The 25,811-nt window shown below is 30.8% G+C and overlaps 1 protein-coding gene across 3 annotated transcripts in view; it reads left to right on the top strand.

Annotated features, from left to right (window-relative positions):
- Positions 1-25,811, top strand: part of LOC130451393 (atrial natriuretic peptide receptor 1) — a 110,032-nt gene that overhangs the window by 69,675 nt on the left and 14,546 nt on the right. For all 3 annotated transcript variants that reach the window (XM_056790378.1, XM_056790379.1, XM_056790380.1), the window contains one exon: positions 15,033-15,369. In XM_056790378.1, the coding sequence (XP_056646356.1) occupies positions 15,033-15,369 (337 nt within the window). The remainder of the gene's footprint in view (positions 1-15,032; positions 15,370-25,811) is intronic.

The raw sequence follows: 25,811 nt of genomic DNA on the forward strand, positions 1-25,811 counted from the left end.
TTGGAAAACCATAAAGGATATTGTTAATCATTTTATTCGTCCATTTATATCTTTCACAAAGCGATATGGTAATAATTAACTGCCTGCCTGTCTGCCTGCCTGTCTGCCTGCCTGCCTGCCTGCCACACTTTTACAATAGCACATCTCATTTATATGTTTTTCTTTATCAGTATATCTTCATAACTATTTAGCATATACTCAATATGAGACTATTCTCTTTTTTATGAGTTCCAAATCAAAAGTTTCGGGTCGATCGTCAGGCACTTTGGTTTAAGTTAAATAATATCACTAACAACAATATGTACACATTTATTTGGGTCTCTATTGTTTTGGATACAATAATATCACCGAATCAATTGATTTGTTCTTGTTGAGGAAGTGGTTTGATCCGTTAAACTATTAGGCGCTTGAATTGAAGCAGTTTGTTTCTAAAGTGTTCAATAGTAATATTTAAATTTAATATTAGAGCCGCACTAGAGAACTTCCGCTTCCGCTTCTGCTTCCGCTTAATGTTTATGACATCGTCGGTTCTTTTCCATTCAAAAGCTAAATTATAGTGTCTATATTGTTGGAGCTACATATGTCAAACAGGCTGTCATTTATTCAAAATGTTTGACCAAATTAGCAGGGAACGATATAACATGCATCGACGCATACAAATGAATAAATCGTTTTATCAAAATGAGTTCAGGCAACGATCCACGTGCTCCCATTTTACATTCACAATAATCGTCCTGTCGAGAGGACTGTTCGCAGTACGGACCATCAATTTGCACCTATACGTTAACAAGATTTGCTGAAAACATCGCCGCTTTCCGTTAGAGTGTGCAAGACAAAAGGAGGTAGCTTATTTCACGTCGCTCACAACAACTCACAATTTCGCAGGTCTACCCGTCAACCCGTTCCAATAGTAGATCACTAAGCGGTTAACTAAGAGGTTATCAGTATCAATATGAATCATCAGATTTCTGACGAAACATGTAAATAAGAATGAAACAAGTAAGATTAAAAATTGGAAGACATGTAGTCTTCAACATCAGAATGATATTTCACAAACACACGCTGTTTTATTCATATTTAAAAATAGTGTGCTTAATAATAGAATATAAATATATGACTGGCAAACAGGAGTTTCTTAAAAATATTATTCGATTGATATTCTAGATTTACTTAAAATTAATAACAATTTATATTGAAGCAGTGTTTTTGATTGATAAAAGTAGTCTCCAGTTTCGCAAATTTTCCTAACACAAGATTGCAAGCAAAAGTTCATCAAATGCTATTAGCTCTCATAAAACATAGTTAGGATTGACTCATGTACAATCGATCGAATATTTCATAATTTAACCTGTTAAAGCTAATAACAAAATATTTATATTTCAACTCTGCAATTAATTATTCTTTCTGTGCACGGAGTATATCATGAGGATTAGCAGAGAAAAATTACACATAAACACGCATTAACTATGGGTTAAACTTTGTGTTGAGGATAAAAATAATTGGATTTACCAGCTAATAACAACAAATGAGGCCTCACCATAACTGCCAACCTACAACTAGAATAATGATATTTCTTCTACTGTTACAAATATGTGCGTAAATCGTCATATCCCAAAGGAAAAAAATATAGAACCATCATTATACGAAGACTCTGATTCTCCCAATCTAAATTATTCATCAATGAATGAGGACAATCCGTATAATATTATCCACCGATGTAATATAATGATCACAAAAATCCAATTCAATTTGAATTTCTTAATTGACAAATCGATGCGGGAACCGATCAAACGCAACTAAACATTTAATGAACATACAGCATCGCATGGAATAAGGAAATTGTTTGTTATGGGTTGGTCCACTGGGATTCAAACTAAAAATACGATTTACATAATAAGAGTTTTCTGTCCAACGATTAAATGGTTTATAATTGTCATAGACTTAAAATAATGGAAAAATCGTTATATGGCCGTGAATAAATAGATGAACTAGGGCGTATGGTCGTGAATTTACCTCGGTAGCATTTTGACTTATTGATTTAGTAGATGTTTACCAGTTTACCGACTTTACATAGTGAGCTACCTGTCTGAGAGCTATGCAGCATACCTCTTCTGGCTTTGATAAGCTGGAGTGTATCTTTTCTTTTCGATTGTTTTTCACCAAGAGTCTGTCTCTTTCCATGTTTCTGATTTCTTCTCGTTTTCCCACTTCTTTATGACCATGACTTAATGGCTTTTTGAGAAACCTTTGAAAGATTATTATTTCTCGAATCTTACCACATATCATTTGATTTCAGATTTTTTTCTTTACTCAATAAAGAAAGTCTTATTGGAATATTGGACGTATTAAACAGTTTCGTCAGGTTCATAATGAAAGTATTATATTCCTTAAGCATAAAATGCACTGTTGAATTCCAATAAAAGTTTGATCAAAATAGGAAAGACATTTTATGAAATACTTGAAGGGTCTTCTATTTATGATTATGGTTTTCTTAATTAAAACAATGGGGATCTCTGAAGTTTCTAAAATGGTAGTATCTTTTTCGAATGTAACTTAAACAGTAGGTTAATTACAGAACTTAATTAAAGCATGATTGCACTATATAAAAATTTTTAACATTCTTTCAATATGTCAGTTAAATCAATTGAATTCGCTTCTTTTATAAATTTAGTGATGAATCTGTATTATCAAATTGAATGTCTTTCGGTAAGATAGATAACTTAGTTCACTTCATTTTTGAGTTTAAATGTAATTAAGGAATTGAACTTTTGGAAATAGTCCGGAATGTTTTGACTGTTGTCAGACAACATGGAAAAGCATCATTGTTTATTGTTAGATAATTCCTCCTAATTAGTTTTTCATTTTTTGAAGAAGTTGGGGAGGGAAGGATGTTAAATTTAAAAAAAAATTAATTACAACATAGTATAATTCTCACAAGACATGATTAGTTTTTCGAAGAAATGCATTTTAAGTGAGTTTACGAAAAATTAGAAGTGCTTAAGTATCTCATAATTCAAATCAAACCTGTATCGCGATATTGCGGATTCACTTAGTAACTAGACATCTAAGTGAAGGGAATAATCTAAACAAAACAATCTAATGTTCTATACATACAAGTAACTTTTGGTTATTATTGAAAAAACAATGATACTATTGAAGTTCGAAGTGAAATACATTGAACAAATAAATTTGTAGCATTCTAGCGTTTCATCTGCGATTTTGCCTTTCATTTTGGATCATTAATTTTTTGCAAACATCTACAAGGGATTTTGAATTAACGATAAAAACACTTGTTGTTTGTTGTAAAGTGTTACAAATTTTCATCATTATAAGGAAATTTCGAAACTTTTTGAGTCTTTACTTTTCGTATTATCTGAAATGCAAATTTTAACCCATTTTTAAACGTCCAATGCTGGGTGTTTGCTGAAACCCGTAGTCTGTGTATATGGAGGCTTAAGTGAAAGTTTAATCAATTACCCTACTTTCACTTAAAGTAATTAGACCATATTTTATTAGTATAGCTTCCAATTGAACTGCGAGTATCTACATGGAAATGAAAATTGTTTGTTTGTTATAATGCAATTTTAGCGTACTACTAGCCAATTAAAACATCATTAGAAATATTCCTTTTAGAAATATTTTCTTCAACAGGTGCATCTATTTTGATATCCTTACTAAGGACACTTAATCTATAGGCTTTCTTCTATATACCCGTTTTTCAAAATTGTCTTTCTATTTTGCTTACTTATGATTAAGGAGTAGCAGGTCAAGTTATGAATAGATGTGTAACTTTTCGTTGGTGTTGGTTGTTCTTGTTCTTGTTCAACTTTTTCAAATGTTGAACAATTATCAGACAAACAAAATCGTTGAATTCTGATTCTGAAATATTTTTATGAAAAAGTGTTTTACTGGTCTATTGCAGCTACTTTTGGTAATAAGTTCTGTAAGCTGAGTTTTGAAGAACTGCCTATTTATGCCTTCTATATTCAATGTATCTAAAATCACTCACTGTTCTTCTACCACATTTGTGAACAATATACTGCCAGAGAAGCTTTTTTAGAGACCTCTGTATGTCGTATGATGCAGAATTTAATAATTCGTCCGTTAATGAATTATTAAATTCTACATGAAACGACAAGATCTTTCAAAATCGATACTGTACCCTAACTTATTTGACACGTTACCGTTATCTTGAGACATTCTAAATTGAAAGAAATGACAAATACATGGGCAAACGGAAAGTTTCTAAATTGAAAGAAATTAATGAATATTCACTACTTGCAGTTTCGGTCAGGATCATAAAAATGAAAACATTGATTCCATTATTATGTATTTTTCCACAAATCCTTAGTCTTTTAAGGTAGCTGTGAATTATACTCAGTGACTTGGATGACCCCAAGTCGTATTTCAGTAAGAAATGGAACGTCCGTTGTATATTGCACATAATACTATTGAGTTTCTCCAAGAGACCCGTGCTGTATATGATAGGGAGGAAACTGTAAAATTTGTCGAATTTGTTTGGAAATAGGTACAATAAGCAGACCACCTTCTTTTATGCATTCATATACGTGTAAAAGAGCGCATTCGGCTACAGGGATGCCAAACACATTATCAATTTTCCTCTTAGTACCCGTTAGTTCTTGCAAATATAATTTTATAGTTGCTATAAGGACATCATAATAGCAAAAAATCAAGTTCAATATATCATTTATATTGGGCGCAATCCTTGTAATGTCCCTAATCATGTTTATATTAATGCGGCACAACAATAAATAGCTCTTGGTATTTCATGTGATAAAAATTTCCTTGTTCACAGAACGTAATGTGTATCAAACATTCCAGTACACGAACACCATCCTTCAATATTACAATTTTGTTTTAAATTTTAGTTCGACTTTCATCTCATATCACGTTTCAATCTCAATCCACTTACGAAGCACAAATCAAAACAATGTTATTTTAATCATTTGTTAAGCCACTGAACGATTCCAGTGATGCCAATTGACACCAAAAGTAATCAATCTGCGTTATAGGCTACTAAATTTGTAGTAATGTCAGGATTAAATTGGTAGCATGAGTCTACTACCAACTGATTAATCGTTTATTAAAATTATACCCTCAAAATAAATCATTTTTAAGACGATATACAAAATATTTTCAGTAAATACTTTCTCGAATTCGAAGGAAATAATACGCTTTTCTTAATAGAGATTAATTTGAGAAAATTTTACTAAATATTTACGGTCTCTAATCCTGCAGTATTTAATTTACGAATCATCGTTGAAGCGTTTACTTGGATTGTGAAACAAGGGAACGGCCGGCGGCTCCAAGCATTTTTGAAGCTATCGAACCAAATTTACTTCCAGTGCCTGGCTCAACGATATCTAATAATTCTAATAGTAGAGTAAATAAAAAAATTGTTTCGAAGCAATGTGAAATTTTATCTAGTAGTTTCAATTATTCAAATGATTAATTTTATAAATTATAAGCGTCTTCCTACCTTGCCAAAATACATATAAAAAATTATATACTATTTGAGGATTGGAAAGTAAAGAAAATATTCCCTTCTTTTGAAAACTTGTGTACGCCAACAATAAACTCTAAAACAAAACATCTATTCGCATTTTGTCTTACTAATTGAATAATTTCATAATGTCATTAATCGGGAAGTACAATAAAAGCTAAATTTCATCATTAACTTCTTTCAATGAATGGAAATGTTAAAGAAATCATTTCAAAGGGACAATTATATCATCTTCTCTACTTCCTCCTATATTACTATTGATGTTTGTGCTGTAAACGATAAATACTTAATGTAGCCCTCTGAGTATTGTTTACAAAACTTTGTGTTTGGCAATACTTTTGTTTGTTCCCAAATAGACTTTTTTCCTTATAATTTTCCCATATCAAATATATGGATAACAAATGTACGTCATTACAAGATTCATGTGCAGTCAATTCGTACAACGAACTCATAAGTTCCTTCCGTTCACCTGGAGAACTATGCAGCAACTTCTCCAATATATCTCTCACCTCTACAAACATTATGCCGTTTGTACTGACTCTTTTGTTAATACATTCATCAGTCTAAACGACTATCCGACATTCCAAAACATGCATGACATCCAACAAACTCTAATCCTAATCTTAACAAAACACTCAAATACTCCACAGATATAAAGAAAAACTTGGAGTTTCTTCACAACCTAACAACCTCTACCACTAAATGTATATGTATTGTAACAATTCAATTGTCATATTTTTTCTTTCTGCGCCAAACAGAAGTTGTAAGAAATTATGTTAAAAGTTAAAAAGAAATCTAAATTTAATGAAAAATTTAGGGAAAGAATGTGTAGAGCCTCGTCAACACTCTACATATTTCTCAAAATATTCTATTAGGATTTCTAATTAACATTTATTTAAAATTTTTCACGTAATACAGTGCATTGTGAAATACAATACAAACAACGATCGCCACAATTTGGTCGTGGATGAAAAAGTTGAATATAGCATATTTTTTACCAGCACTAAATATCATTAATTCATAAATTTTATTGTTTCATATCTCGGTAGCTTTCAAATATCATCGTTTTTTGTCAAATGGAATAATATCAATATCCGGAAACTTTTTAGAAAAGAGAAAAACAAACGTTTGGCAAAATTGATTAGCTTGAGTATTAAATTACAATTTATGAAAAAAGAATTGCAACTTTATTTATTATAAATTTATTAGTTTTATTATACCCACGAGAAAGCATGCTATATTTACGAATAGTTGTTTATTTAGGAAGCAATTTATAAAACATTAACCATACAATACCATATTATTACGTTGGCCCAGTCAAAGAAGTGAAAAATAATAAAAACCAGTTTCTAGATAGTCGATGGTGGATTTAGATTTGAGGGGCGGCAAAGTTTTTGAAATTTCATAGACAGAAAGAAGTAAAAGTCTTTCTCAAACTCATTGGTCTGCTTGACATGAGGCATGCTAAGCATTAGAAAAAGAATGCACTGCATAGATTGATGCACTGAAATTTTTTGCTGAAAGCAGAGATGAGAAACCGACTACACGATATGAAGCAACGGGATTGTGGCGAAAGTTGCAGCATTTAGAAACAGCAATTGTAGTCTTTGTTTGGAATGTAATTTATATCGATTTAATGCTGCTAGTAAGAAGCTTCAAGAATCTCAATCTGATTTATCATTCGTTGTGCAGATATATAATTCTCTGGCTCTATTTCTTTAGGACATGAGAGACAGATAATTTTCTGAATATGAAGAAAAAGCTAAAACACTGTCTATAGTCCAAGATTATTATCGTTATGATACTCGTCGCAAAACAACTAGAAAAATTCAGCCATATGAGTCACAGGTGAATGAAAGAATACCTTTTTCTGGACAAGAAACTTTCTGCATAGACGTTTATTACCCTATTTTAGATAGTCTGAAAGTGCAATTGGTAGGGTGCAAAAGTGTATATGAAAAGCTTTACGGAAATTTTAGTTTCTTCGATAATTTATCTGAAATAGATAAAAACGAGTTGAAAAAATTTGCCAATAAACTAGCCGACAAGAATCCTCGCGATTTAGAAGAGTCATTAGAAAATGAATGTATTCATTTACATTTATTCAAAAATTCTTCGGAAGTTGTACGCACAAAGAATATGCAATGTATTACATTCACGTAGTCTTTTACCCAAATGTTGATATATCTTTCCCTATTTTTCTGAGTATTTCGACTACAAATTGTAAAAAAGATCTTTTTTTACTTTGAAAAGAGAAAAAACCTAATTATGTGCAAAAATGGATCAAGACAGAAGCTTAGCTAGTCCCACAAATTAACTATGATGATGTAATTGATATTTTTGCGCAGACCAAAGCCAGGAAAAAGAAATTTTAGATGTACTGAGGTTATAATGTATGAATGATGATTTTCTCTTATTTTGTGTATACTCACCTATTATTTCCATCTAATTTATAACCTATAATTGCATTTTTTGTTCATAGATCAAAGTATTTTCTGAACAAATATGATAAAATGTACTTAACCTATTAAAAATTCTATTTTCTGACATTGAAAGTGTTTATAATATGAATCAATATTCCATTGTTAAGACTTCTAAGAAATTGGGTTATCGATAATCAAACTTTGATTGTGTCGATTATTCAGGCGGTAATATAATAACTGTATAGTTTCATATCAATTCTTATAAACTGCAGAAAGTGTGTGCGCAATGATATGAAAAATTACAAGCTATTTAGAGCTTCCCACTTGTTTACTCTACAAGGGAAATGACGTGACTTGTACCGATAACAATAAAAATGTCAATTGCTGCTACGTGAGATTAAAAACTAATTTCGTTTTAATGTATGTATTACAATGTTTCCGGACTTTACATCTAAAATTATAAATGACAGTTAGTTTCCAACTTGTTTATTAAAATGGACAGGAATAATACTTAATTCACATCACAACAGTTTCACGAAGCAAGTTTTCCGTTATTTATTTGATCCAAATAATCTATGATAATTATATTTAAACCAGCTATATAAAACTGGTATGTATCGAATGCTTTTGCCAAGGTTGTTTGATGATTTATTCGATTATATATTTTGAGAAAGACTGTTTCAATAAGATGTTTGCTTTAGTTCTCTTTTGAATAACACAAAGAGAGGTTTGCCGATATCCAAGAGCCAACGTAGATGGAGTAAGAAATTCTACCGAGCAAATATTCTATTTGTCAACAAGATTAAAGTTTATGTTGGGAAAACAAAATAAGATTCTCCATAACATAAAATTTCTAGAGAAAAACCGAACTACGAAATAGTTGTCTGTGCAAATAAGTAATGACCATTAATTGAGGAATACAAGATTTTTGAGTAATAGAAAAGTTTATAATTATCATGTTCTGTACAATAACAAGTCTAATATACACACTGTCTCACAAAGTAAAACTCCAACATTAACTACACATTTTTGTGGGAGGAAGAACTCAGTTATGTGTATTCTTAAATTTTCTGTTACAGTATACCAAAAAGTAGCTTAACAGATTTGGGAAAACTAAATTTCAAATTAAAAAATTGTTAATTAGATGTAAGAGGAGTTTGAGCGATTTTCAACAGAATATTAACTGGGAGAAGTTGTTGAAGCAAAGAAAGTATGAAAAAAGCCAGGGTTTGCTTATTCGTAATATATTTCTTCTAAATCGAAAAAGCTAAGAAAATTAACGCGGAAACAAATGTCCATCTGAATAACTTTACAAAATAGTATTCTAAGGGTTTATGAATGTTGCATTTCACGGTATTGTATCCTCGTTTGTTCCAGTTCTTGTTTCTGTGAAAATTTCCTTTAGTTAAATTACATATTCACCTAACCTCTGGTAAGCGAAGACTAGAGACGGAATAAATATAGATACAGTATCTATCAAGCTGAAATTAATGGGAAAATATACGGAAAAAAAAGGTTTTTACCTATTACGTTGTAGATCTGCGTAAAGATAACTAGATATCTGAAAATATATAAAGTATATTACATAGAATCTTGAGAACGCCATGGGTAAATATATTGTATACGATAGATATAAATTAAGTGAAATAGCAATATGCTATTATAAACTTTCGAAAAATTTATATACAAAAAAATAATTGAATTTCATAAATATTGTGAAATGATAAGCCACTATATCAAAACTCAGAATTAAACTGTCTAACGCTTAAATTGTTGATAACCAAGTTATCTTGGTCTTCAGTATGAAAATCACCAACGGCTTCAGAATGTCCAACTTAGTGATTGAGATTCCATGAAATTTGTCAATAGACACGAAAAATGAAATAATGTACATACGTATTGTAACGTTTTTCGTATTTATTCACACTTTTTCTATTCGTGGGGTGAATTAATAAGCACTGCCTCTAACATTCTTAATTTATTTACTCACTATTAAATAAACTCAACTTATAATAATTTACACGATTACTTTTACTAATTCAATCTTTTCACTACGACTATTTATTTAAAACTAACTAACAGTGCCACGTAAACTTATTTATATACCACAAATAGAATTCTACAAAGTTTTAGAACAAAAGGAAACAAAAGAAATAAACAAATAGACTTTCCTAGAAATTATTTGAAAGAATACTATAAATAAACCGCCTTATATAATAATAAATTCATCACGTCCGCCATTTATAAAAACAGATTAAAGACGCCGCGCGAGTTTGCCGAATTTTAGTTTTCATTGTAGCTGGACAGGGTCGGCCTAGGACCCATTTGATGAGCTTGTTCGTAACAGTATATAATTAGCCTGTTAACGTATACTTGGAAGATAAGAGTTGATCTACCTCCAACTATATATTTTTCTTTTGTTTTGATTAATTTGTTATTCTCATTTCGCCACTCTCACTTACGAGGATATATTGAAAAATTCTTCTTATTAAAGTGATTCCTTGATATTAAGAGTATTTTCGAACAATGCTTTCAACTCCATCAGTGAAAAAACAAATCTCTCAGTTTAAATTCAGGTTTATATTTTGAACGTACTATAGAATTAATATTCTCTCGCTATATCAACAACCCTTTCGAGTTCTGAGGTCACGAGTACAAAATTTCAATTGAGGTTGTTTGCTCGCAATTTACTTTAGACTCTCACCTTCCAAGGGGACAAGGGAACAAAATATTATTCTGTCTAATAGCCCTGTTTAATTACAGCTCTATTTCCTTTCTTCAATTTAATAGATCTACAAGGAGAAAAGTGCTACTCACTATTTATGGTGAACATTTTACTAAAGATACTTCAGTTATTGTATAAAGTAACACTTCAAATCAAAACCATTGAAAAGCTTATAAAATCTACGGAAAAATAAATATTGAGAAAACTCGGAACTTGTTGAGGTAAAAATGCTAATTAGAATATTTTTCATAGATCGAAATGGAAAATAAAACAAATCAATAAACAGAAAGACATACGAGAGAAGTAAACTGAAAAGATCAAAATCGAGGTTAAAATAAATTAGAAAAAACAGCAGTTAGGGAGAGTAAAAAAAGCGTAAAACGTTATAATTCAAAATGACACGGATTCCATTAGGAAACAGTAAGAGTATGAAGTCACGTACACTTTCAAGACATTAAAAGGACATTATCATTTATTAATGAGAGAATACGAATGACAGGATGAAAAGCGAACAGCTCTTTATTGTATAGCGATAATTAGATAATATCCATACATTGAATTGAGCTCTCGTCGAGAAATCTTGAGATATTTGATATTTGGAACGTTATGCTCACAGAAACTGGAATGAAATTGATTGAAAGTTAAATTGAACTAATCCAACAGGCTTGTAGCTTTCAATATTATTTTTACATTCACCTTTATTTTTCGAAAAGGGGACTACCGTTTGTCGAAAGAGAAAATAACTAATTTTCTAGCTAATACCACGACGAATATGGAATTAAATCTCCCCCAAGGAACGTAACGTCTATTGAACCTTTTATCGTCAGCTATGATGGCGGCTCACTTTGGTAAGCAGAGATGCATAATTTACTGACCGATTTTGATGTGGTTGCATCTCGTGAGAGCGGTCAGCACCCTCTTCCTAGAGTTCTTTCAATCGAACACTCTTCAGTAGATTCTCTCTGGCGACATCCTCACTCTACGGGATTAATATCAGTGTCAAGTTAATACAATTTCACTAAAATAGATCATCACTATCATCAGTAAAATGTCCATCAATTGATACAGGGTGCTCTTTTGTAACTGTTAGTTTAGGAAGTTCTCGAATAACTAAAATTTTATGCTTAAGTAGATGGCATTTGAAAACAACTGGTTAGAATAGGTGGAAAAAAATAATGCATCTGAGTTTTCAATTTAAATGATCCACAATGTATATGAATAGGCTCTTACAATTAAGGTTGTAAATTTCTTGCATTGGAATTGAATTAGCAGAAACTAGAATATTAAGAAGGAAAATGAAACAGGAATGTACATATATAATAATAATTGATTCAAAACTAATATAATTGTAAAAATTGTAATGGAAAAATAAATATGGAATATAAAATAAATTTTCATGATAGAAAGCCTGACCTAGATTACAAAAACAAAACAAAATAATTGGAAAATGGTTCAAGAAACACAACAATCATATATAAATTAAAACTTCGTACCAAAGATATCATCAGATAGATAAATGAAATATATGACATCTAATTATTATTTCGATTATGATGCGCACAAACTATTAGCGCGATATGTACTTCTTCTACTCCAATTCACCTACCACTGTTCCCATTTCAAAGCATCCAATTATCTGCGAATACAGGCGTATTTCGACTTTCTGAACATTTGTTTGAATAGAAATTGTTTCATCAGTATGCCTGTACGTTTTATTCGCCGAAGAAGAACTTGTAGTATTACAAAATACTTCACAAATGTATACTTTTCATGCAGCTTTTGTTTCATTTTTTATGTAAAAAAATTTTTACGTAATTCTTTTCTGTGTTATAAAAATAAAAACCTCTTCTGATATACAATATTTGGAACGATACTTATAAAAAAATGTAGATACAATTTTAATGAAATTCATGATTACTGGTGTTTAATTTTTGATAAATAGTAGAATCAAATTAGGAATTCATGAACTTAGAGCTCGTTATTTATGTTATAATAGGACTTTGGAATAAATTCGATGGTTCAATACTACTTCTTTCTTAAAATGCTTGGATCCTTATTTCCAAATACGACATACAGTAGTGAATAGGATAATCCAATTAAGGTATATCATATCATCGATAAACTAAAATCAATATATCGAAGAAAGATAAAATCTCAATATTTTTTCTTGGCAGATTGAATATTGTTGAAATTATCCAATCGTTAGTAGCACAAATTTTTAAAAAAAGAAAATCCTAATTTCCCTTAACTCACAATTCTTCTGAAATTAGTGGAATTTGTCCTGAAGGAAGGCTGCAGTTTTGTGAAGAATAATATACTAGTAGAGGATGTTCGGTTTTTTGATGAACCAAAATGTTGATGGAAATGATCAAAATTATCGATAATGGGTGATTAAGAATGAGGGAGAGACATACTCTGCACCCATTAAAGTTATATACAAGGGCCGTTGTTTTCGATTTCCCATAGGCTATAAATAAAAAAACAATAATTTTATTACCATAAAATTGGTACATTTACGGTTACTTTTCGACATAATTACCATAATTACCGGAGAGATTAAGACAATTATCATATCTGTAAACAACCTTTTCAATACCCTCTTCAAAGAATGTTGCCACCAATGTAGCTTAACCGTTCAGTAACAATAGAGTACAAAAGAGACCTTGACACTTCTGGAAATTCCGTATACAAAGCAGTAATGGCGAATCTGCGGTTTTTTTAACCATTCTGTCAACTTGTTAAATCAGGTCATCTGAAACGACAGATTTGCGTCCTTGGCCCTCTTCATTATGCACATCATTACAGCCACCTTTAAACTTTCGACACCATTCACAACACCATCACTCATGAAGTTTTCCCCATACACACGACTCATTCTCCGATAGATTTCTGCAGCTTTCAGCCTGTACAAAATGAATCACACTTCGCAATTCACACTTGGCGGGAGTATCAATAATGGCGGACATGTTTACGTGGCTGTAGCACAACGCCGACTGATGCATGGATGTCAACAATGGTGGAGTGAGTAGTGCTTCGCAGTCGCCTACAGCTCATGCCCGCTTTCTTCTGCCCACGTAGCGTCTGCACGGAGCGATCGGAGATTGAAAAAAAACGGCCGTCGTATATATCTGGATGGGGATCGTACTATATCAAGCTGTATAACCAAAATTCTTTGACGGTTCTCTCAATGGAGGACGATATTTAGAATTTGTGCAAGCAAAATTAGTGCTATGATTGGCTGATTTGTGTATTATACATGCTAACAGAGAGTGAGTGAGTATCTCGATCCGGTATTAGCAGTTTTATAGATAGAAGGGTACCTATTGAATGACCACTGTGATCTCTCAATTATGGGCTCATTTTCATTGAATTGTTTCAAAAGAAATCTTCGACATCTGCAAACTATAATTTGAAGGAATATCATTAACAGTTGAAATATCTCAACTTATTTGAGAAATTAGAAGCATGATTGAGAAATGAATGTGGATGAAGTTCATAGCAAGTTATAATGAATTTCACAATAGATGTCAGTAATGTTTGATATTATGAGCTATAATCAATTAACAATATTATCAGCATTTTTTTATTGGAATCATCCATTTCCATTATCTGATTACTCAATTTTAATATTCATTTGAAAAATACTACATTATTCATAGTATGCGGCTGTAATATTATAATCTTCCATATGTATTATTCGGTGAAAATATGTGAATACAGTGGAGTGAATCATGAATTCGTTTGTTACATCTAGTGACTCTTGGTGATGTGATATTTCGTGAAATAAGCCAAGTAAACGTAATTGAACCGGTAACGTCCTAAAATTGAATGCTGATGTTCAACATCGCGGAAATGTTTCCCGACGTAATATATTTCGGCTTCCCCACAGACACGGTGTCGACATTCATATTGGATGCAAATTGTGAATTGAAAAAAAAAATTGAATATTTCGCATACGTGAATATGGTTTTCTTGTAGAAGGATGTAGCTCAGTGATTCTTTCTCATTTTCATTTCAAAAGCGACGATATCACTTTTTGATGGTAAAACCTACAACATTTTTTTTGGAAAATCAGTGAAATCTGCATTTGTATTTTTTCGGGAACTTTCTAGTTTCATCCTTTATAACTCAAGTTCTCGAATATCTATATACATCTTCGAATGAATGATGAAAAAATAAAGCAAAGAAACTGAATTTACGAATCTTTACCAGATTTTTCTGAAAAAGACAAGTTACCAAACGGACGAAGTGATTATCCTTGTAAATAAACATTGTTTATTGCCCATTGTTTACTGTGAAATTTTTTTCATGTTTACATAGTTTTTTCTCTCTTTGTATGTTACGTTTTTCCTTGTTACAGGGAAAACGGAAATTTGCTGGACAATCTCTTAGCGCGTATGGAGCAGTACGCTAATAATCTTGAAACGCTGGTAGATGAAAGAACAAATGATTACTTAGAAGAAAAGAAGAAATGCGAGCAAGTCCTTTATCAGCTATTGCCGAAAAGTGTCGCCGAGCAACTTATTAGAGGTGAACCTGTTAACGCAGAGTACTTCGATTCCGTCACTATATATTTCAGTGATATTGTGGGATTTACCCAACTTTCTGCAAGCAGTACCCCTCTTCAAGTCGTTAATTTGCTCAATGATCTATATACTTGCTTTGACTCAATCGTTGGAGGATTTGATGTTTACAAGGTGAGTTATCGAAATAGGTTTTTGTGTAATTTCATAGGCGTATTTTAATGTAGTTAACTTAAATTGGCATAAAAGAAACTGAAAACGTTGATGTGCATCCATTATTTCCTGTAAAATCCTATTTCATCATTTTATTATTATTATTTATTCCGATTATTTTAAAGTCAAGTTCATAAGTCATTAGTCGTAACCTCAGGATTAGAAAAAACTGTTAATTGATGCTACTTTACCAACCGTAATTCTTGGAGATATTTTTCAATATATGCACAATATATGTTCATCCAAATTATGTTTCACTAACTACTTCAGATTTATACCTACACGTGGAAGTGTATTATGAATATTCTACCAATCTATTAACTTTTGATAAAAAATTATCCGAACTTCAATAGAACATCAAATTGTGCGTTGGATACAAATCAACTGTTCAGCGTTGATTTGATTGTAAATATTGTAAGATATTTCCAAATCAACTTATTTGATTATATGGGACTCTGAAATTAATGATTTTCAACTGAACTATTGAAGCAAATCTCTTCTGAAAGAACATATATTTATGTTATCCGTGAAACATTTCAGTGCAATGAAAATAAAGTCTCAAAGTAGGAATTAGAGCAAACAGGTGCCACCTGGGTTAATTTATTACTCGATATGATTTGCTAGAAACCACAATCCACCAATAATCTATGTCACTCCTGTTTCCTTGACATATTTGCTCTCTCAAACTGTATGTCGAAAGTATTATACAATATATATAATAAGAATCTATTTTTGTTTGAACTTAAGTATAAAATTAACGAACAATAACGTCAATCAGTCACAAACAATACTACCAATGATGATAATATTTTAAGCACGAAAATAATACTTTTGGTCTATAATGTGAAAGTCTCGTAAAAGTGATGATAGTGACTTAATCGCACCAAATGTCACTTTCAGCCAGGAAATAGAACAACGAATTAAATAATAAAGATGCACCATCATTTGGAACATTTACGTATATCACAAAAAAATGAACAACACGCTGTATAAGAAACTTATAAATCTCTATACGACGGATGCTACTTGAGTTTTGAGATATAGCAACACTGGAATAACTGGACCTGCGGTAACCATTTCATTAAGCAATTCTGAATGGTACACCGGAATTTTTTTACCAGAAATATTCGTAAAAATTAGGAAAACCAATTGCAGAAGCGAATCATTCTCCACCACGACAATGCAAGCCCTCACACATCAGTTCTAACAAAAACATTTTTTTGAACAGTCAAAACATTGAATTGATAGATCAACCATCGTACAGTCCTTGTTTGGCACCAAATAATTTTTTATTATTCTCGTAGATCAAAAATAAATTGCGAGGTCAACGTTTTTCTACACCCAAAGAAGCGGTTTATGCGATCAAATCACATGATTTGGAGGTAACTCAAACAGAATGGAAAAAATGATCATTTGTTTTTATTTGTCAGTCTCAAAACTTAAGTAGCAGCCCTCGTATAATAGCTGCTAGAGAAAAGTCTCCTTGTAAGGCTGCTTCTGTACCATTATGATTGCCAGATAGAAGTGAATTGTGATATACTTATATTAGAGGATTAAAAAGTATTGATTCTATTGCTATTTGGAGAAATTTCATAGTAGAAACGTTATTTGTATATAATGTATATTCTGTAAAAATAATCCTATTTAGGTTGAGAGGACTTACATTTGTTGGGTTGATAATTTTTTCCGTGATGTTTTAAGCTTTTTGATAGAGTTAGTTCGTAGATCAATTTTTATTTTTTTTTTACCTTCTAAAGCCTCTCAAATAGTGGTTTGAGCACTTTAACAAGTACCTAGTTTGATAAGAAAAAGGGCAAATATTTGATTGGCTCCTTGTATAATTTCATTTGTAGTGTTAAAAATATCCTCAGTTACATAAAAAATAACAATTACAGTCCATGAATAAAATTTTTCATTTAAATGAAACATACAATTTGTGTTTTGTTTATATCGTAGTTTACTGCTTCGAATATTATTAGATATTTATGTCTTGTTTGTTGCCTTGTTTTTATATTCTTTATTGACTGTTTTATAAACACTTCAATCTATGCTACCACACTGGGAAATTGGTGGCAATAAAATGAGAATAATAGCTATATTCAGACAGCACGTTGCTTTTGCACTTATTTTGTCAAAAAAACAACCAAATAATGAATTCTGACAAGATATATTCCAGTATTTTGAAAATAAAAGGCAATCTGTTTGTGCCAAATCCTAAAAATACTTTTTGATGCATATTAGAGTGTAAATAAGTAGAAACATTTTGAAGCACAAGCTACTAAACACAAGTCAAGTAAGTTCTAGCCAAAACTAATAAGGCAAAGTAAGAACTCTAAAAATCATTAATTTCTCTATCGGTTCAACAAGAAAGACTATATCAATCACTTTTCCGTATATGAAGTCATTATTCATCATTGATTTCCATATAAATTCATTAATTTTCCTTATCAATTGTTTTTTGTACATAATTTATTTCATTACAGGAAGAAGAGAGATTTTTCAAAAATATTTTCTTATGATTGTGATCTGATCATCAGCGAGGACAATATACAATTCAATTCCATTCTAAATTCTTTAAAACTTATTCAGTATGACTTAAATAGTATTGCATAATCACACTGACATTAATACGTGACAAGAAGAACACTTAGATAACTAACTCAAAAGACTTCGTCCTAGTGAGTCTTCTCTATAGGTTGGTGTTGTCAGGGAGCTGTATTGCTCTCGATGTTCACGTGTTGCTGCTCATGATTCTCGGCAAATTTAGTGATTACAGTATCTATCTTAGGTCCCGTTGAATGTCACCATTTCGAATGTTGGGTGCATCAAAGATATATTCTATTGCATTTTATTATGGAATATCTGGATTATTTGGGTGTTGCTTCAGCTGGCCTAGTTTAAAGATTCTTTTATATATAAGTACTTTATTTTATATTGATGGAGTGGATTTTCTCTATTCTCTTACCTAGCCTATATTGATTGTAACATAATAGTCGTTTATTTTTGAAATTGACCTGGTATCTAGTATCTGTATCTAGTTTAAAATTATTCTCCATTTTCTGACTAATAATTAATTTTATTAATACAAGCAAAATACAACAAGAATAACTGTCTAATAAATGTAGTTATAGTATCGTTTCAAACACATTATTTTGTAATTTTCTTGCTTTATTCTCAAGGCTCGTTTCCTTTTATACGACAGGTTTACAGATTGTTTAAGCAAGTGTTTGTTCAATTTTTACCCCTTCGTTCCAAACTTTCTCAAATAACTGAACCATGTCTAAAAAGATAGGAGAGACGACCTTCTTTTCTTTTAGTGGTTTATCTATGAAATCTGTTATCCTATGTATTTGGTTTATGATGGCCAAGGTGATATGAACGTATTGATTTTATTTTTTCATGTAAAGGACTTGTTTATATATATATATATATATATATATATATATATATATATATATATATGTATATATATATATATACATATATATATATATATATATATATGTATATATATGTATTATACACAAAACAAAATATACTCTATGGTAGAGTATTTATTGTATAATTGATGGTAATAGAAAGAAGTTTCCTCTACTTTTTCATGAATAACTGCAATTATTATTTCCTAAGGCTGGTCTCATTATAATAATTTTTTTTCAAATATATATAATATAATATTTCATTAGATTTTACTATTCTGTGCAATTAAAAAATTATATTTCCGGTTAATTTACAAAGAAATCAGATAAATACTCGCTCTTGTTAGTTGCTCTTGAATATAGTGATATCAAAACAATCAATTATTATACTAGGGAAAAGGTAAATTACTATATTACGATAAATTGAAATCATAAAATTATGGATGTGTAATACATTGTTAAAAAAACAAATATCTATCAATTTAACTCTGTAGTTAAATTCCTCAACTCATTTTGTATAATATGAAGTTGAAACCGTCTGCTTCCGAATTTTTTCTTACTACAGTAGAAATAGTAGAAAACAATGAACGTCAGAAAATTATTGCCAGCTAAATCATGAAAATTTACGAAACCGCGTCTTCAAGATTTATGGAATAGAAAATGAAAAAGACATGCAGTTCTTTGCCGGAGACGCGGTGTTATTGCCGTATTTTTTCGACAACAAAAGCCATCAATAATGTGTTTGATGGTCTATGGTTAGGTTAGGTTATATATATATATATATATATATATATATATATATATATATATATGCTATAAAAATTCAGCGTCATTCATAATCTAACCAATTAAAAATTGAAGAAAATTCCTATAGTAACCAGAATCAATATTTCAATTGATCAATATTTCTATCAATGTCAATATGAATATTGAATTTTGAATTCTATGAGTTTGAAAATTTATACAAGCATTAATACTATCAAAAATAACCGAAAATCTTAATTAATTATTGTTAGTAAAATTTTATTATTGTAATACGTTTATACATATTTCTTATATTGTATTTGACCATAATTTCAGTCCCAGACGATGAATACATAAGTATTTGAAAGCTCGGAGAATATATTAAAATTAGTCCACTTTGGTGTTTCGTTGGTACATTCCCAATAAAAAACCGCTCATAATAAAGCTGACAAAGACTTCTTTACAATTTATATATATGTATATAATTTCTCTTATTTCTTAGACCTTTTCGTATGTTTATGTTTTTAAACGCTCTGAATTTTAGGTCTCTTCTGTTTCAAAATTAGTTTTTTCTTTAATAATTATAAAATAAAAATTGACGTTTCGACTAATTTTAAATGTTTATCAAAATATGATATAGACACTGACACTTCCTTGGTTTCCACACAAAATATATTGATTGTAGTGTCTGTTTATCCTTTTCTTGAATAGGTTATTTATCATTTTTTCCGAATAATAATTTTCGTCCAATGCAGTTTTTGCTTTTTGAACATCTAATCATCTGAATTCAGGATCTGATAGTTGGATAGATCTATCAGCCAAACTTATTATCACTGATCTTTTTTTGTGATATAGGATGACACGAATTGAAGTTCAAATATCTTGAGGACCAAGTTGGTTTCGCATACCATTCTGTTCTTATGTTATTGTTAATTTTATATAATGTGACATCAAGAAAATTAATTCTATTATATTGCTAACCTCGATTGTGAATTGAAGTTTTTTATGATAAGAATTGAATTTTTCATTTTTATTTCTTTGGTACAGCAGTAATGCAATCAACTACATATTGAAAAATGAGTGGGAAATTTATATCAGGTTTGCTTAGGGTAGTATGTATCAAAATACAGGATTTTCACTATTCACCTCTGAAATGATTTCGAAATTCAATATTTGTAAAATGAATTCTGCCGTTCTTCAAAGGTGAAAACACTACTTTCCTGGCTAATACCTCAACGAATATTGAATTTAAACTCCTCTGAAGAGCGTCGCTAGTGGGTACATGTAGTTAAACTTTCCCCAGCGAACACTTACTGAGCCATCCTCACTTCTGCCGTTCTTCTATATTGTTACTTGTCAACAGAGATAAAATGTCAAACGTTCTCCCGGCATGTAGGATAATTTCAATTTCCTGAACTAATCTACTATCACGGTACTTTATGATTAAAAACTTTCAAATTATTATAGAATATCTAAACTGGAGAAATTTGAGATTAAATTGGAGATAAATTGAAGTAAGTCGAGTTGAAAAATTTATTATCGTAATTCATTATTGAAAATTCCAAATTACAACTTGAATTGTAGGAAAATGTGAAAAGTTGTCCAGAGCCTAAATAATAATTGATGCTTCTTTTTACCCCGATACAAATGTGGTGCCACCCTTATTCAACACATTTGAACGAATACTTTTCCATATACATAAATAGCTGTCCTTACCTCTACCCTCCACAATTCACATAAACGAAAATATAATTCAGTACCCTAAGACGTACTCATATTTGTTACGTGTCTTTTATGTATCATGAAAATATTTGAAAACTTAAATGTGTGGTACAAAAGTATCCTCGAGGCTTACAGAATCATAGTTCATACGTTACAAACATAATCGTTTCGCATTTCTTAAATAGAAAGTTCGGTTTGAATGTCAATTCATCGAATCATTTGAAAGTAGACTGAACATTTCTTATTCATAAACATGTGCATTTTGTTTGTTAGAGTATCTTGAAAAACAACATTTCTTGTTCCACGTCTGTGAATACTATTTCCTTTGACAATCATTATAAATAGAAACAGAAAACAAGTTCCAAGCTACTTCTTACAGTTTTATTTTCTAGATATTCTCAGTATTGATTTGTGTTCATTAGCAAAACTTTCGTAACAGATTATTAACATACACCTCTCGCAATACTACATATAATGAATAATATTAATGTTTTTATGTCCAATAATACATATATAATACAAATGAATTGATATGCTGCATGTTTGAAAAATGAAAGAGAAGCTTTGTACTTCAATAGAACCTCAAAGTTACCATTGACAATATATCTCTTCTTTGAAAGCAATATTCCCTGTATATAAATCCAACTGGATATATCTCAAAATATGGTTTCTTGTCATTCATATAAACAGTTTCAGTGATTTCTGATCTTGTGTATTCACCTTTTTAAATTAATCTCTCAATTGTTTTCTCTCAGGACTAAATGTTCTAAGCCCAAAATTTTTAAAAAAATTATATGTTTGCAGTCCTTTAACCTTAATTTTCATACCATAGATAAATTAATTCAAAAAGATTTTTACAAAACATGTTCTCAACAATTTGCAATTCAGTTCTTCTAGTGACTAAATTACTTTATTCTTTTCGGAATAGGTGTAAAATTCTCACTCATCGAACAAGTCGATTTTTAATTGGTAAAGTAAGTAAAGCAAGCCTCATCAGAAAAAGAATTTTCTTTTAAAAATTCATATCCTGACGTAAAATAAATCGACGCCTCTGCACTGTTCCGGTTCATATGCGAGACGCCTTGTCCAATAAGATAATTTTAAGTATGTGTACTTCCATTTTATTTCTCATATACTAATTGGTTCAGATTGTGTTTATTATTTCAAAGACAAGTTTGTTCATATTTTAGACACCCCCCATTTATTTACAGCAGTTTTATTTGTAAAACCACGTAATACCAAAATTACAGTAGTGTATGTTTTCTTCTAGAATACGAGAATCTTTGCTTTTTAGCTCTAAAATTCATATTTCTATATTTATTGATAATTTGAAAAGATCATATGCATAACTTTACAATTATATCAGAAATATAACTAGAGAAAAATTTATTCATTTATTTTTATAAATAAAAGAAGGAGGCTTTGAAAAATAACCGATAATGCAGATAACGGGTCCGAGATTTATTAACACTGCGAACTAATCTTGTTCTATAAACTAGGTATAGATGAAATAATTGAAGAAAAAATATGATATCTCGTTACAAAAGATGACAATTCTGGGAAATCGAACCTAAAATTGGAGATATATAAGATTTATCACGAAATAGAGTAAGAAATATAAATAAAAATATTGTATGAATCAACTTGCCATCTTAGAAAACGTAAGATTACATATGGACTGATAAGAATGATTGAAAACAATCGTTGGGTTCGTGCTAATTACTTAAAATTAAGTTCTCATGGAGAAAACGCTGTTGGAAAATAAATTTCGAGATTTGAATGTCATAAAAGTTCGTTGATTTGGAATTTGGAATTCACGGAGTAAGTTTGTACTGAAGATAACAGAAGTCGAGTTATTTACAGAAAAAAAGAAGTATTCCGTATAGTTAAAATTCCCGTATCGGACCCGTAGCAAGTCAGTGTTTTCATGGAATATATAAATGATGTTATAAATAAAGAAAAATTCATGAATCTCAGTGTGTACAAAAATTCATTCTGTAACTTAAATCATATCGATTTTTCATGACAGTTATCCACACCGATTATTGAATTTTCCAATAGAAAAGCTCGACCTTGTTGATTTAAATGAGCAATAACTAAAGCAACCCAAACATACAAATTGCATATTTACCATATAATGCACAATTCTTGCATCTGCAAGTTTGTGAATATTAACAATTTACAAAATTCCAAATTTAGGTCAGTATTTTCAAAATAATCAATTGATTATTTTAACGAACAAGGTCGTTCAATTTTCGCACATTTCCATCTGTTTCTAAAGTTGAGGAACGCCTGGAGATTCCTTAAAGTTAACTAGCCCATTTCCACTTTTAAATCACTCACAGCTCACAACTACTAATTTACTTTAAAAATAATTCAAAATTTCCTGAACTTTTCACTTCAAAAAAAACTTAATTTTTGTACGTTGCTCAATCAAATAAACAAGTAAGTTTGGCACAATTAATATAACGTAGAATTAAAAGTAATTATAAATTGGAATTGATAATTTGCCTATTGTTTCAATAAATATCATTACTAAATGTGGAATATGTAAAATATTGATCTCAATCCTTTCAGCAAGTTCAGGATATGGGATAGCTCTAGTAGTTGAAAATCTTCATTTTTTATATCATACTTCCCCAAGTGCATTGCTGTGGAGTTTTGTAATCTCTAACATCAGAATCTACACTTATTTCCTATACAATACCTAGTGTCTCTAGATATCCCCTGAGGCGGCAATGCCCCAATAAATCTTCTGTTATCTGTATCTTTGCCCAGTGGCTGATTTTTTATGTTATATAACTCCTTTTCTAGTTACCTCTCACACCAATGTCCATACATTCAATAGATCTTCTTTGGTTAATATTGTCCTAAAGTATTTTTTCCTGTCTCAACTTCGGTAGATTAACCCAGAACTGATTCTACAAAAGGATTAAAATCCTCAAAAGTTTTTACTTCAGAATGTCTGTCAGATGATAACCTCCTGTCTATGTTAGTTCCTTTCCAAACTGAACTGGACACATTTTTCGATTGCAAGTATTTCCAAAATAAGGTATATTAAAAATAAAGAATGCAGAAAGTTTGAGTTTATAATATGCAAGACCCACTTCTTTTCTTGGCACAGATAGTACCTGCTGTAAGTCAAAGTAGGTTGTTGCTTTTCTCTTTCTTTGTCAGCTTTCTTAATATCTCGAATTTTCATTTTTCCAATGAGAATAATATTCATCATCCATTGCCAATTTTTCTTCGCTAGGGCTATTTTTATGTCTGTGACAGATATCGCACAAATCCTTCTTAGGTTTAAAAAATGACATGTTGAATTCAATGTTGAATGTCGTTCGCTATATGCTTTCGGCTGCTTTTTGTGGAATGCCATTCTCTTCACGGTACTCCTCATACAGATTATTCATCTTACAAATATTCCAGGTGGGAGGTAAACACAATCGTTTTGTTTTTGATCTCATGACTTTTCACCGTTTCGAAACAATTTATTGGTCACGAGTAGATTGTTTTACAGATTTGTCCAGGTTAGCATTCTTGCATACTTTTCCTCTTTTGTCTTCGCGTACAACACCAGATGAGTCAAGTTCATTGAAAACAATTCTAACAGCTTGTTGGCTGATACTCAACGTATTGAGAAAAAACGTTTCGCAGACTAACTAGATTAAGAACATTTGAAGATGAAATAATCGATGAGCACCAAGCAGGATTTAGGAGTGGAAAATTAACTACTGACCAAATATTTGTTATGAAAGACATGGCCTCAAAGTGCTGGGAATATGATAAAGATTTATATATACTATTTATTAGGAGACTTTAGGAATACTTATTATAGCCTAATACGAGGAAAAGTATTGTATGTGCTCAGAGAGAACAACAAACCAGAAAAGATAATAAGACTCTTAAAAATGTGTGCGGAAGGCTCAAAAGCTATCACTACAGGATTGAGACGAGGAGAAGGGTTATCCCCCCATCTGTTCGACCTTGCTGTAGAAAAATATTTAAAAGCAACTGAAGCTATTCCAAGAGGAGCAAATATTGGAGGGAAAAAATATTTTAGCTTATGCTGATGTAGCTTTAACAGCGGACAGTAAGAGTAACCTGAAAATTCTGACACTAGTATTGTTAGAAGAACACGAGAAGTGAGATTGGAGGTAAATGAAGATAAGAACGAAAATATGAAAGTGGAAAGAGTTGCCCAATCATTCAACTCTGGACGTTATAGGATACAGCTTTAAAATTACTGAAGAATTTAAGTACCTAGGATTTACTATGAACATTAACAATAAAATAGAAGAAGAAATACAGATGAGGTTAAATGCAGCCAATAGATATTTTTGGAGCCTATCGAAATCTCTTAAAAGTAAACTGCTGTCAAAAAATACGAAAATAAGAATATACAGTCATAATACAGCCAGTTTTATTGTATGGAGCTGAGGTATGGACACTAACAAAACACACCCAGAAGAAGTTGGGCCATGTAAGAACAAGGGATGAAAAAACAACAATAAGAAGAGT

Source organism: Diorhabda sublineata, chromosome X (assembly GCF_026230105.1).
Source record: "Diorhabda sublineata isolate icDioSubl1.1 chromosome X, icDioSubl1.1, whole genome shotgun sequence".
NCBI classification, from domain to species: domain Eukaryota; kingdom Metazoa; phylum Arthropoda; class Insecta; order Coleoptera; family Chrysomelidae; genus Diorhabda; species Diorhabda sublineata.